We start from the raw sequence: 10,917 nt of genomic DNA, 5'->3' as shown, positions 1-10,917 counted from the left end.
CCCAGTCCACCCAAAGTAGGAATGACCTAGGCTTAATCAGTGATTCAACATCTAGGTCACAGTGGTTCATTAATTTAAACCAATATGTATTAGGTGCAGGACTTTTGTTAAAAACATTGACAGGAGAGGGGCGCCGTGGTGGCTCAGTCGTTTGGGCAACCAACTTCGGCTCAGGTCATGATCTTGCAGTTTGTGAGTTTGAGCCCCACATCGGGCTCTGTGCTGACAGCTCAGAGCCTGAGGACTGTTTCGGATTCTGTGTCTTCCCCCCTCTCTAACCCTCCCCTGCTCACGCTCTGTGTCTCTGTCTCTCAATAATAAATAAACATTAAAAAATAATTTAAAAAAAAACATTGACAGGAAAGATGAGCTTTATCACACTGAGCATTTTTGTAATTTAAAAACAGATGCTAGGGGCGCCTGGGTGGCGCAGTCGGTTAAGCGTCTGACTTCAGCCAGGTCACGATCTCGCGGTCCGGGAGTTCGAGCCCCGCGTCAGGCTCTGGGCTGATGGCTCGGAGCCTGGAGCCTGTTTCCAATTCTGTGTCTCCCTCTCTCTCTGCCCCTCCCCCGTTCATGCTCTGTCTCTCTCTGTCCCAAAAAATAAATAAACGTTGAAAAAAAAATTAAAAAAAAAATAAAAACAGATGCTAAAAATCCCTAAGAAAGAAGGTGTGATGATGAATGGGTTACTGTATGGATTTAGTAGGTAATAGTCATGCTCTCTTACCGTCTTGTGTATCACTCTACCATGGCGCTTACCAGACTGGATCCTGATCACTGCTGTTTCTGTCTCCTCCACCAGACCATCAGCCCTCTGAGGGAAGGAGACACATCTCTAATACGTTTGAGCATACAGACAAGGGTCTACATACACTTCTACTAAAGAAATTATCCTCATGAACTTAGCAGCAGCATGGAAATGAGGCATTGGTGGTCTTATCACTGGGGACTCAGGTTTCTGGACTCTAGTACCTCTACAGGTTGATACCACAACCTTCAGCCCCAACCTGGTACCTTTGGTTTCCTATTCTGGGAGGAGCAAGTGGTCAGGTCTGAGTCAACTGGTGTGGGTTCTGATGTGGTCACAGCACGATTCTCACACAACCACCCAGGGAACACCATCAGACAGAGGGAGTGGGGGCAGGGAAGCTTTCGTAGAAAGCCATCGAAGATGAAGCACCACAAAACCAGAGGGGAGTTCAAGGTCAATGAGCCCATCTCCACCCGCTTCCTCTGGTGGGAGATAAAAGAGAGCACAGAGAAAGCACCAGCATCTCCGACCTGAGCAGCCTTCCTGGGAAGATGCAGCCTCTCCTGCTCCTACTGGTCTTTTTCCTGCCTTCTAGGGCAAAGGCAGGTGAGTGACCACCACAACTCTCAGAGGCCCGACCCCATCCCACCGTGGGTAGAGCTCTCCTGCCCCTTCTGCACACCCCTGATCCATCTATCCACCAGGAACATTCGGAACCCCAGGCTTCATCCTGCCTCACACTCTCAAGTATGATGCTGAATTAGCTACCAGCAGGAATGGCCAGGGCAGAAGGCTGGTCTCCAGAAGAGCCAGGGAAAACTGTCCCCTCCCCAGGCTCTACCTTTGCCATCTGGAAATGGAACTTTCCTAGCAGAGGATGAGAACTGGAAGAGAACATAATAAATCCCCCTGCAAAGGGAAGAGTAGGCCTGGCTTCCGAGTGAGATGAGCCAGGTGCTTCCTGAAGCATCTGCTTGGGAGAGAAGCCCGGGGCTCAGCTGCATCCAGAGTTCGTGGGATCACTGTCCCCACAAGATTGCTGTGGCCTTTGCTCTGTCCCAAGTCTCCTCATCCCTTTCTCCAACTCTGCTTTTCATCCCAGCGTGTTAGTGGCTCTCTCATTTATTTGGGTCCTTTCCTTTTTCTTTTTTATCAAACTGGCTAGTGGTTTATCAATTTTGTTAATTCTTTCAAAGAACCAGCTTCTGGTTTCATTGATCAGTTCTACTGGGGTTTTTGTTTGTTTGTTTTGTTTCAATAGCATTGATTTCTGTTCTGATCTTTATTATTTCCTGTCTTCTGCTGGTTTGGGGTTTTATTTGTTGTTCTTTTTCCAGCTCTTTAAGGCGTAAGGTTAGGTTGTGTATCTGAGATCTTTCTTCCTTCTTTAAGAAGGCCTGGGTTGCTATATACTTTCCTCTTATGACTGCCTTTGCTGCATCCCAGAGGTTTTGGGTTGTGTTGTTATCATTTTCATTGGCTTCCATGAGCTTTTTAATTTCCTCTTTAACTTCTTGGTTAACGCTTTAGTAGGATGTTCTTCAGTCTCCAAGTATTTGTTACCTTTCCAAATTTTTTCTTGTGGTTGATTTCAAGTTTCATAGCATTGTGTTCTGAAAATATGCACGGTATGATCTCAATCTTTTTGTACTTGTTGAAGGCTGTGGCTCTCCTTTTTCAAAGATGAGCTTGGAAGACCTAAACTTCCCTGCTTTCCAGAATCCTACCAGCAGTAGCCCTACCGACCCTCCTCCAAGAGGCTCACTGGGGAGCCACGCCTTCAGGCAGCCAACCAACACTTACTAGGCACCTGCTCCATATCATGCCCTAGCAAATAGACTATGTCAGACAACATCTAGATCCCTAAACTTAAGTCCTAGCCACTGGAAAAGCAGCAACATCCTAGACTTCACAGGATGACAAGGGCCTTAGAAACTCAGTTGAAACAAAGCAAAGTCAGGAAAGGAGTTTTCAGGAGCCTCTAGAACTTGGCTATCCCAAAGACAGGTATGCTCACCTCCAATTATATGTAGAAGATAGATTCACAGACCAAGACTACTACCCATCCCCTTCCCAGACGAGGAAGTTGAGGCCCCCTCCATGGCCCTCCCAGATCCAGGCCATGCCTGCTCTGTGGATTCAGTGGGTGCACGGGAGCAGAACAGATTTTTCCTTCAGGGGAGATCATCGGGGGACATGAGGCCAAGCCCCACTCCCGGCCCTACATGGCACATCTGTGGATCCAGAATAGGGAGGTGTGCAGTAAGTGTGGTGGGTTCCTGATACAAGAGAAGTTCGTGCTGACAGCCGCTCACTGCTGGGGAAGGTGAGGAGCAGCAGCCAGCACAGCCCTGAAAAGCCCAGCGGGGAGCCCTGCCTTCTGCAATGGGAGCTCCCAGGGCTCCAAGGAAGACAGGAGTCAGGAGGGCTCCTGAAAGGGAGTGAGGGAGGGCCGTACATTGTGGGGAGAGGGGAGGCCGGAGCTAGGGGCATTGCTGAAGAGCTGGGGCCTGCATTGACCTCTGAATGCAAAGTCATGCAATTTCACGTTTCTCTGGGGAACTGTCCCCTGAGAACCACCGGCATGGTCAGCAACGGCTCCAGAATCCTACCTCAGCTACTGAGAAGCAGAAGGCACAGACAGCTCAAACCTGGGCCCTTCTGTTGCCTCAGTTTCCCCTCGGCTCCAATCCTGCCCACCCCAGCTGCCACCTGCCCTCATGGATCCTGGGCTAGGTCCTGTGACCCCACACCCCCACGCCCCACTCTGCTCTCGTGCAGCTCCATCAACGTCACCCTGGGGGCCCACAACATCAAGAAGCAGGAGAAGACCCAGCAGATCATCCCCGTGAGAAGAGCCATCCCCCACCCAGACTATAATCCAAAGAACTACTCCAACGACATCATGTTACTGCAGGTAAGGAGACCTCCCCCACTGCCCTCGCTCTCCTGGGTCCACATTGTCTCCTCTCCCACTGGGACCTGTCCCCTCCTTCATACCTGGCCTGGCCACCTGACCAGTCTCAGTGGCTCAGGGGAGAAGGAAGACAGGGCAGCCGCATACAGTACCTGGGCCCAGAGACCACTGACTGAGCTGGCCCCTCTTGCTTCTTTCCATCAGCTGGTGAAAAAGGCCAAGCTGACTGCAGCTGTGAGGCCCCTGGGCCTGCCCAAAGGCAAGGACCGGGTGAGGCCGGGACAGGTGTGCAGTGTGGCCGGCTGGGGACGGGTGGCCACGGGAAGATACCCAGACACACTGCAGGAGGTAGAGCTGATCGTGCAGGAGGATCAGGAGTGCAAATCCCGCTTCCCCAATTATTACAACCACAAAACTCAGCTCTGCGTGGGAGACCCAAAGGAAAAGAAGTCTTCCTTTCAGGTGAGCGATGGATCCAAACGCAGTGCTCCTCCAGAAGGAGGGATTGGCAGCACTCTGCCCCATGCCAGGGCACCGATGTTAGAAAATTGTGCGCCCTGGGCGTGCAGTGGTGAGAAAAACAGGGGGCTTCTCAGAGCTGGCACCCACCTGGGGTACTGGGCTCCTCCTCCATGCTGAGGAGCAGCCCCGCCCACCTGCTGCTTAGAGGAGAGTGAAGCCAGCAGTCCCCAGCAGAGGATCTGGGACCAGGGGAGGAGAGGGAGCTGCCACCTGGGGTGAAGTGAAGCAGGGACCATGTCCAGGCCTGCCCTGCCCTCAGACTTCCTGACTTCCCGTGAAGGCCACGCAAAGCACCCTTCTCAAAGGGGCTGGGGAGGGCGGTGGGGGGGGTGAGGTTGGGGAGTGGGCACAGGGAGGGCAGGGACAGCAGGAGAGCTGGCTCACTCCTTCCCCATTTCCGTCCACAGGGGGACTCTGGGGGCCCTCTCCTGTGTAACAATGTGGCTCAGGGCATCGTCTCCTATGGACTAAAAGATAGGGCATCTCCACGGGCCTACACTAAAGTCACAAGTTTCCTGCCCTGGATAAAGAAAACGATGAGAGGGCTCTTCCTGCAGGAACCAGACTATTTGCTCTGAAGCTGATCTAGAATCACACTAGGGAGGGTGGGAGGGAAGGTGCCAGCTGTCAAATAAATGTCTCTCAACTGAGTGTGAAGGGCTGGTTTCTTGTGTGTGTTTACCGACCCTCTTTCCCTGGCATCCACTCTGTGCTTAGAAGGCCAGTGACACAATTCTGCTGTTTTCTGCTTCCTCTTCTTCCTCCTCCCCCCACCTCCCCCATCAACCCCATGAAAAGTTCCTTCCAGCTCCCTCTCACCCACACCTGTCTCCCCAGAGCCTGCCCTTCTGCCAGGGCTGAAGCTGGGCACCATCAGGAGAAAGCATGAACCTCTGTGGTCCTGGAGCTCAGGGTGAAGTTCTTACCTCTTTCCCCTGTGTTCTCTGGCAGGGAGGAAGGATAACAACATGGGTCCTAGAAACCATGCTTGCCCAGTCTTGGGCTGTGGCCCAAGGACATAGTCCCCCACTGGGAAGTGGAAGGACATTTCTCTCCCACAAACAAGGATGCTGGCACAGAGTGGGGCTGGGTCTCTTGAGTAGCTCTTGATCCTCATCTCGACTGAGTTCCCTTCCCTGACCTCTTCTGAGCTCAGGGGCCAGCTCAGCCTCTAGTCTCCTGGCTGCCCCTTCTTCTCCATACCTCAGAGTGCTCCAAACCCCTGGGAGTGTTCAGTGGCCACAACTCCTGCCCCCTCCAGACAACACTGATCTGAGCCAGCCCCTTCCTCATATCCCTTCCACCTAGAACACCCAGAGTTCCAACAGGGCCTCGCCACTGAGATGTCAGCCCAGTCCACGCCCTCACAGAGAGGGGCATCAGAGGCCCCTGCCCTGTGAGGGCACCAGACAGGGTCCATGGAGGACAGGGCTGGCGGGTGGCTCTCCAGAACCCTCGGCCCCATCGATCACCTGGGAAGGGCCAGCTCAACTCCTCACATCCAGCCCAATGTCGCCCCATGTGCTCAGGGTCCACTGGCTGTCTAGTCACTCCATAGCCTAAGTCCCTCTCCACCTGTCCCTCTCGTCACTGCCAGCCTCTAGGCTGAGACTCCCTGCTGGCCACCCTGGGCTATATCAGTCTTTTGAGTTTGAAAGGGCTCTTCGCTGCAGTAGGACTGGAAAGCACAATATTTTCCATCAACCAATAAACAAATGCTGATTGAGCACTTACTAAGTGTCAGGCATTGATTGGGGACATGAAGGAAACATAATGCAGGCTCTATCACTTGAGCCCAGGTGAATCCGACACTGTTGAATTTCACCCGAATCATCTAACCCCTTCTCCCTCCTTCACACCTGTCCACACGGCCTACATCTCTATGGGAAGTCCACCTGAATCAAGAATTTGTACTTTTTTATTATTGCTGGTCACAGTCTGTATAAATATTATCACATGTGACTCTAGAACAGCAGTGCATAGATTTGGAAATGACTTTAGTCATTTAGCGTCTAGACATGAAGTTACCAAACTCTGTTTACTGTAACACCCTCTACACCTAGGGGACATTTGCTTCAAAAGCAGCAGGTATGAATGTCATTGCATAGATTCAAATGGTAGAAAAAAACCACATTATATATTTGCCCAAAGGCAATTTAAGCTTAAGTTAAACACCCATCCAGTTGGACGGGCCAGTAACGATCCCAGTCATGACTGCAAGACCCTTCCTGTGCAGACTCAAACTAGAATCAGGGAGGCTCACGTGGTCTGGAAAAATGGAGAACCACCACTGCCCTTTAGGCCCATGGTTACGTAGTTGCATCCACAGACCCCAAGACTGCCTAGACTTTTCCACATTTGGTAGTTTGTGGCTTGGAGGCCACGATATAGAGGCTTAGATGCGATTTTTTGCTGAACGAGGATCTCCCTATGCTGGGCTTACCTCACCAGACACCAGCAAGAGCCATACCACCAAGGTCTTACCACTAGTGTGGGCACTGCCTGGGAGCTGGGCCTAAGGTCCCAGCTCTGGGCTGATGGTTTAGCCTGCACCAAAAAACCTGCACCAAAAATACACAACACCATCCTCTTTTGTGACATGGGTAAACACTCTGGGATCATGTAACCCTCAAAGGCATGCCCTTTCACATCTTATGCACAAAGCCTGAAGCAACACAATCTTTTAACGACCTCGAGTACTTTTGCAAGGGAAGAGCGATGAGATCAATCAGCTTCTGATTTGGAGCTAAAAAAAAAATCCCTGCATCAAACACATACTAAGGACCTGGTTCCTTGATTAACAGAGACAAAAGGAGGGGCGCCTGGGTGGCACTATCAGTTAAGTGTCTGACTCTTGATCTCTGCACAGGTCATGACCTCACGATTTGTGGGTTCATGAGTTTGAGCCCCACATCGTGCTCTGCACGGATGGTACAGAGCCAGCTCGGGATTCTGTTTCTCCTTCTCTATGCCCCTCCCCCACTTGTTCTCTCTCTCTCTCTCTCTCTCTCTCTCTCTCAAAATAAATAAAGTTAAAGAAAAAAAGGAAAAGACAAAAAGGAAAATGTAGAAAGCAAAATTAAAAATAGTATTCTTTAAAGTTGCCCAGCCACCTGCATATTCAGTTCACATAGTACAGCTGCTTTGAGGAAATGGTTCTGTGGTTTAAAACAAGCTTGAGAACACTTGCTGTAGTCTCTCATCCTCCCTCAAGAGATGAGGGAGAAACAAAGTACCAGAAACAGATCATAACTGACTAAAGGGACCAGAGTTAGGACAGAACCTGGACTGAACCCAGGCCTCCTGACAGCCAGGCCAGGAAGAAGCCTTACATGACGGGGGTGCCTGGGTGGCTCAGTTGGTTAAGAGTCCAGTTCTTGATTCTGGCTCGGGTCATGACTTCAGGTTCATGAGATCGAGCCCCAAGTTGGGCTCTGCACTGACAGCATGGAGTCTGCTTGGGATTCTCTCTCTCTCTCTCTCTCTCTCTCTCTCTCTCTCTCTCTCTCAAAATAAATAAACATCTTTTTTAATTTTTCTAAAAAGAACCCTGACATGTTTTCTAATGCCCAGACCGTGATGAATTATCAGCAACCCTGAACAAAAGATGAGCTTCTGCTCAGACACCTCCCTGGAGAAAAAGCCTGTAGGCTCCTGTGGCAGCCATTCCTTGACAAGTATTCAAAACATCTGCCTTGGTAAAGCTGCAGTCTATTCATGGGCACATTCGGATGCAAGTAGGTGAGCACCTTAACATGCCAATTCCTTCAAATCTCCTTTGTCTGGGGAAATATCCCTCAACCCCCAATTCAGAGGAAACAATTCTTCCCTTGCTTAAAAATCTCTGTGATGAAAATTAAGAAATACAACAAAATAAATTAACTCTGTAAAGACCTCAGAGAAGTGCCCCTCATCCCCAAGTTCTCCTTTCACTACCCTTCTTTCCCCACACACCCACCAGAAGAGTCAGGCCCCAGTGTGACTGGAGAGAGAAATGCAAAGCCAGCTTCTGGTGGGGGATTGGCCTGAGGAATGCCAAATCTTGCTCATTTGTTTCAGGGACAGGTATTGGGATGGCTCGGCCTTCCATTACCACACTTGTGGACTTAGAGAACTTACAGCTTTATTACCAATCTGTATCGCACACGACACTGCTTTTGACCAACCAACATATTTCACCACGAGAGAAGGGCAGCCATGGGTTCCTTTTCATCACAGGCCTATTGCTGGATGGCATTTCTCATCCCCAGAGTCAGGAACTTCAGTGAGTCTCAGGCAGGACAAGGAAAGCCACATCTAAGCACATAATAGTCAAATTCGTATCTGATAAAGATCAAAAAATGAAAGTAGAGGGGAAAAGAAGATACATTACTTTACAGGAAACAAGAAGCATAACAACGAGCTTCTTCCAGATAATAATAGAAGTCAGAAGACAGTCAAATAACATTTTTTAAACAGTTGAAGGGAAAAAAAAGAAACAGGCAACGTATTTCTAGAATTCAACCTGGAATTCTAGATCCAGTGAAAATATTATTAAAAGTACAGGCAAAATGACTGTTATTCAATATAGTATTGGAAGGCTTAGCCTCAGCAATCAGACAACACAAAGAAATAAAAGGCATCCAAATCGGCCAGGAGGAGGTCAAACTTTCACTCTTTGCAGATGACATGATACTCTATATGGAAAACCCTAAAGATTCCACCAAAAAACTGCTAGAACTGATCCATGAGTTCAGCAAAGTCGCAGGAAATAAAACCAATGCACAGAAATCGCTTGCATTCTTATACACCAACAATGAAGCAACAGAAAGAGAAATCAAGGAATCCATCCCAATTACAACTGCACCAAAAACCATGAAGTACCTAGGAATAAATCTAACCAAAGAGGTGAAAAATCTATACACTGAAAACTACAGAAAGCTTACGAAAGAAATTGAAGATGACACAAAGAAATGGAAAAAGATTCCATGCTCCTGGATAGGAAGAACAAATATTGTTAAAATGTCAATACTACCCAAAGCAATCTACATATTCAATGCAATCCTATCAAAATAACACCAGCATTCTTTACAGAGCTAGAACAAACAATCCTAAACTTTGTGTGGAACCAGAAAAGACCCCGAATAGCCAAAGCAATCTTGAAAAAGAAAACCAAAGTGGGAAGCTTCACAGTCCTGGGCTTCAAGCTGTATTCCGAAGCTGTAATCATCAAGACAGTATGGTACTGGCACAAGAACTGACATTCAGATCAATGGAACAGAATAGAGATCCCAAAAATGGACCCACAAACGTATGGCCAACTCATCTTTGACAGAGCAGGAAAGAATACCCAATAGAATAAAGACTGTCTCTTCAGCAAGTGGTGCTGGGAAAACTGGACAGCGACATGCAGAACAATGAACATGGACCACTTTCTTACACCAGACACAAAAATGAACTCAAAGTGGATGAAAGACCTCAATGTAAGACAGGAAGCCATCAAAATCCTCGAGGAGAAAGCAGGCAAAAACCTCTCTGACCTTGGCCACAGCAACTTCTTACTCAACACGTCTCCAGGGGCAAGGGAAACAAAAACAAAAATGAACTATTGGGACCTCATGAAAATAAAAAGCTTCTGCACAGTGAAGGAAACAATCAGCAAAACTAAAAGGCAACCGACAGAATGGGAGAAGATATTTGTAAATGACATTCAGATAAAGGGTCAGTATCCAATACCCATGAAGAACTTATCAAACTCAACACCAATCCAGTGAAACAAACAATCAATGAAACAAAAACAAACAATCCAGTGAAGAAATGGACAAAAGACATGAATAGACACTTCTCCAAAGAAGACATCCAGATGGCCAACCGACACATGAAAAAAATGCTCAACATCACTCATCATCAGGGAAATACAAATCAAAACCACAATGAGATACCACCTCACACCTGTCAGAATGGCTAACATTACCAACTCAGGCAACGACAGATGTTGGCGAGGATGTGGAGAAAGAGGATCTCTTTTGCACTGCTGGTGGGAATGCAAGCTGGTGCGGCCACTCTGGAAAACAGTATGGAGATTGCTCAAAAAGTTAAATATAGAACCACCCTACAACCCAGCAATTGCACTACTAGGTATTTATCCAAGGGATACAGGTATGTTGTTTCAAAGAGGCACATGCATCCCAATGTTTATAGCAGCACTATCAACAATAGCCAAGGTGTGGAAGGAGCCGAAATGTCCACCAACAGAGGAATGGATAAAGATGTGGTACATATACACAACGGAGTATTACTCGGCAATCAAAAAGAATGAAATCTTGACATTTGCAACTACACGGATGGAACTAGAGGGTATTATGCTAAGCGAAAGTAGTCAGAGAAAGACGAACATCATATGACTTCACTCATATGAGGACTTTAAGACACAAAACAGATGAACATAAGGGAAGGGAAGCAAAAATAATATAAAAACAGGGAGTGGGAAAAAACATGAGAGAGTCTTAAATATGGAAAACAAACAGAGGGTTGCTAGAGGGGTTGTGGGAGGGGGGAGGGACTAAATGGGTAAGGGGCATTAAAGAGTCTACTCCTGAAATCATTGTTGCACTACATGCTAACTAACTTGGATGTAAATTAAAAAAATAAGTTCAATTTTAAAAATTTTAAAAAAAATAAAGGCAAAATGAAGACATTTTCAGGAAAACAATGGTAAGAGAACTGTTGCCATCAGAACTGCTTT

The 10,917-nt window shown here is 47.9% G+C and overlaps 1 protein-coding gene and 1 long non-coding RNA gene across 2 annotated transcripts in view; one reads left to right on the top strand and one right to left on the bottom strand.

Moving 5' to 3' along the window:
* Positions 1 to 644: 644 nt before the first annotated feature.
* The window catches only part of LOC128316004 (uncharacterized), an 85,907-nt gene continuing 75,634 nt past the window's right edge, over positions 645 to 10,917 (bottom strand). Inside the window, exon 3 of the long non-coding RNA XR_008299318.1 lies at positions 645 to 817. This is a non-coding gene — a long non-coding RNA (uncharacterized LOC128316004). The remainder of the gene's footprint in view (positions 818 to 10,917) is intronic.
* LOC106987852 (granzyme B(G,H)) lies at positions 1,186 to 4,792 on the top strand. The gene is made up of 5 exons (XM_027065506.2): positions 1,186 to 1,360; positions 2,933 to 3,080; positions 3,536 to 3,671; positions 3,876 to 4,133; positions 4,601 to 4,792. Exons 1-5 carry the CDS (start codon positions 1,306 to 1,308, stop codon positions 4,769 to 4,771), a joined length of 768 nt encoding a protein of 255 aa, XP_026921307.1. The 5' UTR covers positions 1,186 to 1,305; the 3' UTR covers positions 4,772 to 4,792.

This window comes from Acinonyx jubatus, chromosome B3 (assembly GCF_027475565.1).
Source record: "Acinonyx jubatus isolate Ajub_Pintada_27869175 chromosome B3, VMU_Ajub_asm_v1.0, whole genome shotgun sequence".
Taxonomy (NCBI): Eukaryota; Metazoa; Chordata; class Mammalia; order Carnivora; family Felidae; genus Acinonyx; species Acinonyx jubatus.
This window is presented reverse-complemented; position numbering and strand designations above follow the sequence as displayed.